Here is a 2,501-nt window from a genome sequence, read left to right on the forward strand (position 1 = left end):
GCATTAAAGCGAAATTTTGCGCTAAAATATTTGCAGAAAATAGTAAAAATATTTAGAAAATATTATGTATTGCTGAAATGTGTTCACAAAAAAAGCAGACATTTCCTGGAAAGTTTACAAATTATCGTGATAGCTACCTAGCTATCTCGTGGCAGAAATATGCCACCATAGATACGAGCTCATTGAACAATGTTGTCAACATTTCATTGACTTTTACCATGTGGTAATTACAGTCTTAAAGGCCACACTGTGACATATTTTGATGCACGAATATTAATGAATCGTTGCTGAAGGAAGGAAAACATTTAACTTCTCGTCGGAAGGGTTTTTTGCTGACACACTATCATTCTGTTGGAACAAGTTTGTTCACATTTCAATACACAACATATAGGCAGCAAAACTACTGCCTTCTTGCCTTCTTGCTTTCCTGCCTTCTTGTCTTCTTGCCTTCTTGTCTTTTTGTCTTCTTGCCTTTTTGCCTTCTTGACTTCTTGTCTTCTTGCCTTCTTGTCTTTTTGCCTTCTTGCCTTTTTGCCTTCTTGTCTTCTTGCCTTCTTGTCTTCTTGCTTTCTTGCTTTCTTGTCTTCTTGCCTTCCTGCCTTCTTGTCTTCTTGCCTTTTTGCCTTCCTGCCTTCTTGTCTTCTTGCCTTCCTGCCTTCCTGCCTTCTTTTCTTATCTTCTTGGCAACAGAACGATACTCATAATCCACTTTGTCAGAATGATTAAGGATTAACATTTGTTTGATGTCATATTTACAATATCTTTTCTGCTAGAATCACTAGTGGCAAGATCCACAACTTTGTCAGTTTAAAAGGCAAAACATGCAAAAAATGATTAAAACATTGCATGTTCGGGAATGACTTTCCACCACCTTAACTTTGCATGTTCGCGTGGAGCTTGGGATGGAGTAAACTATATTTAACAACCTGCGAAATGAAGATTGAAACTTACAAGCAATTAACGAATTCTAACTTACGTTGTATCATTATTAGATGACATCATTATATATATGCTGATTTTAAAATGCATAATTGTCATTATGTTATAGAGAAAATTTTGCTTCTATGAATAACTGGCTTGCAAGAAGATGTAATCTGCACCAAAAGGGATTTATCTTTTTATGGCTAGATTATTGTTCTAGTTACACATTGATCTTACATAATGTTATTGCTTTAATTCATACTGGTAGAACACTATATGTTTCTAAATAATTAAAAGTAACATTCATTAAATAAGTTAGAGATACAACTCATTAACTTAAAAACATACATATTAGAAATTGACAATATTATCAATAAAAATGTTATGTCGCGACGTCATAAGTTGGAGCTAAAAAGCGTAACGCCAGAAAGACGCCATTTTCTTACATTTGACGCTTGGAAAAAAAACTCGAACATTTACTTGTTCTAAAAGTCATATTACGTTCTATTATTCTGTTTTCCATGAACGTCGTTTTTTTTATATAAACGACCAGAAAGCATAAATCTTTCTTGTTTCATTTCTAACTTTTCGTATACTTACACCAAAATATTTCCCGAGCTTATAAGTTTATAAATTATTGTTCCTAAGTACATATCATAATGCACATCATGTATGTATGTCAACGAGTACAAACATTTTTAAAACAACATATACATGTACATTATTTTTGTAGATTAAATGACAGGATCATTATGATTCTGAGTATATCTTTACAAAATAAAAATATCAAGTTTCTCAAATATTTTCAAAATTTTATGATTGTCACCTTCGGAAGTATTTAACAATACAAATGTGCGTTCTTGAAGAAGGTTCAATTATAAAGACTACGGACGACGAAGCCACGAGCACAAAATGTTTTTTTATTAATTTGTATTTTAGCGGTAGTGCTCAAGAGTTCTCATAGTATTTGCCCTTGATAATATTAAATTTTGTTCTGGACTTTCTGTTAGCTCTCCAAGCGTCTGTTTCGTCATTTCCTAACATGTAAGATCCGGTCTCAGGGGTGTAAAATTCCACTCGCCCGCTCGCATTGGCGTGTTAAAGTCTGAGTAGGACGAGTGGACCTCGCTGTATACTCGACCGATCAGGCGAGTGGTTTTTTACGTCGTTACTTTACCAAAATTCAGAAATTACATTCCAAAACGTCAACAAACTTTGAGATGGTTCAGTCGCTACCTGGATTGACTGGAATTTACCCGCGAATCGTAAAGATATCAAAACGTCATGCCGGTAATTCTCCATTCCACAAGCACGTGCGACATATCGTAATATCTAATTTACATCGACACGTACACAAAAACCGTGCGTAGTGCATTCATTTTTTAACATTTTCGCTTCAAGTTTTTAGCACCTCTTGAGAAATAATACTTTTTGAATTCTATAATGATTTTAATAAGATATCGACAGAAATGTAGGCAAAATTCTATAAAAACGGTCGAATTTTCATATAATCATTTGTAAAAATTCAAACAGCGCGATCTTAGTTACTTATTTCTTTCTAAAAGTAAATAAATGATGAA

General features: G+C 33.8%; 1 protein-coding gene across 1 annotated transcript; it reads right to left on the reverse strand.

Annotated features, from left to right (window-relative positions):
* Positions 1-415: 415 nt before the first annotated feature.
* Positions 416-736, reverse strand: LOC128553992 (octapeptide-repeat protein T2-like; the record flags this gene model as incomplete). The annotated part of the gene is made up of 1 exon (XM_053535192.1): positions 416-736. A coding segment is annotated over exon 1 (321 nt), but the record flags the coding sequence as incomplete, so codon positions are not given.
* Between the last annotated feature and the right edge of the window lie 1,765 nt (positions 737-2,501).

This window comes from Mercenaria mercenaria, unplaced genomic scaffold (assembly GCF_021730395.1).
Source record: "Mercenaria mercenaria strain notata unplaced genomic scaffold, MADL_Memer_1 contig_4594, whole genome shotgun sequence".
NCBI lineage: Eukaryota > Metazoa > Mollusca > Bivalvia > Venerida > Veneridae > Mercenaria > Mercenaria mercenaria.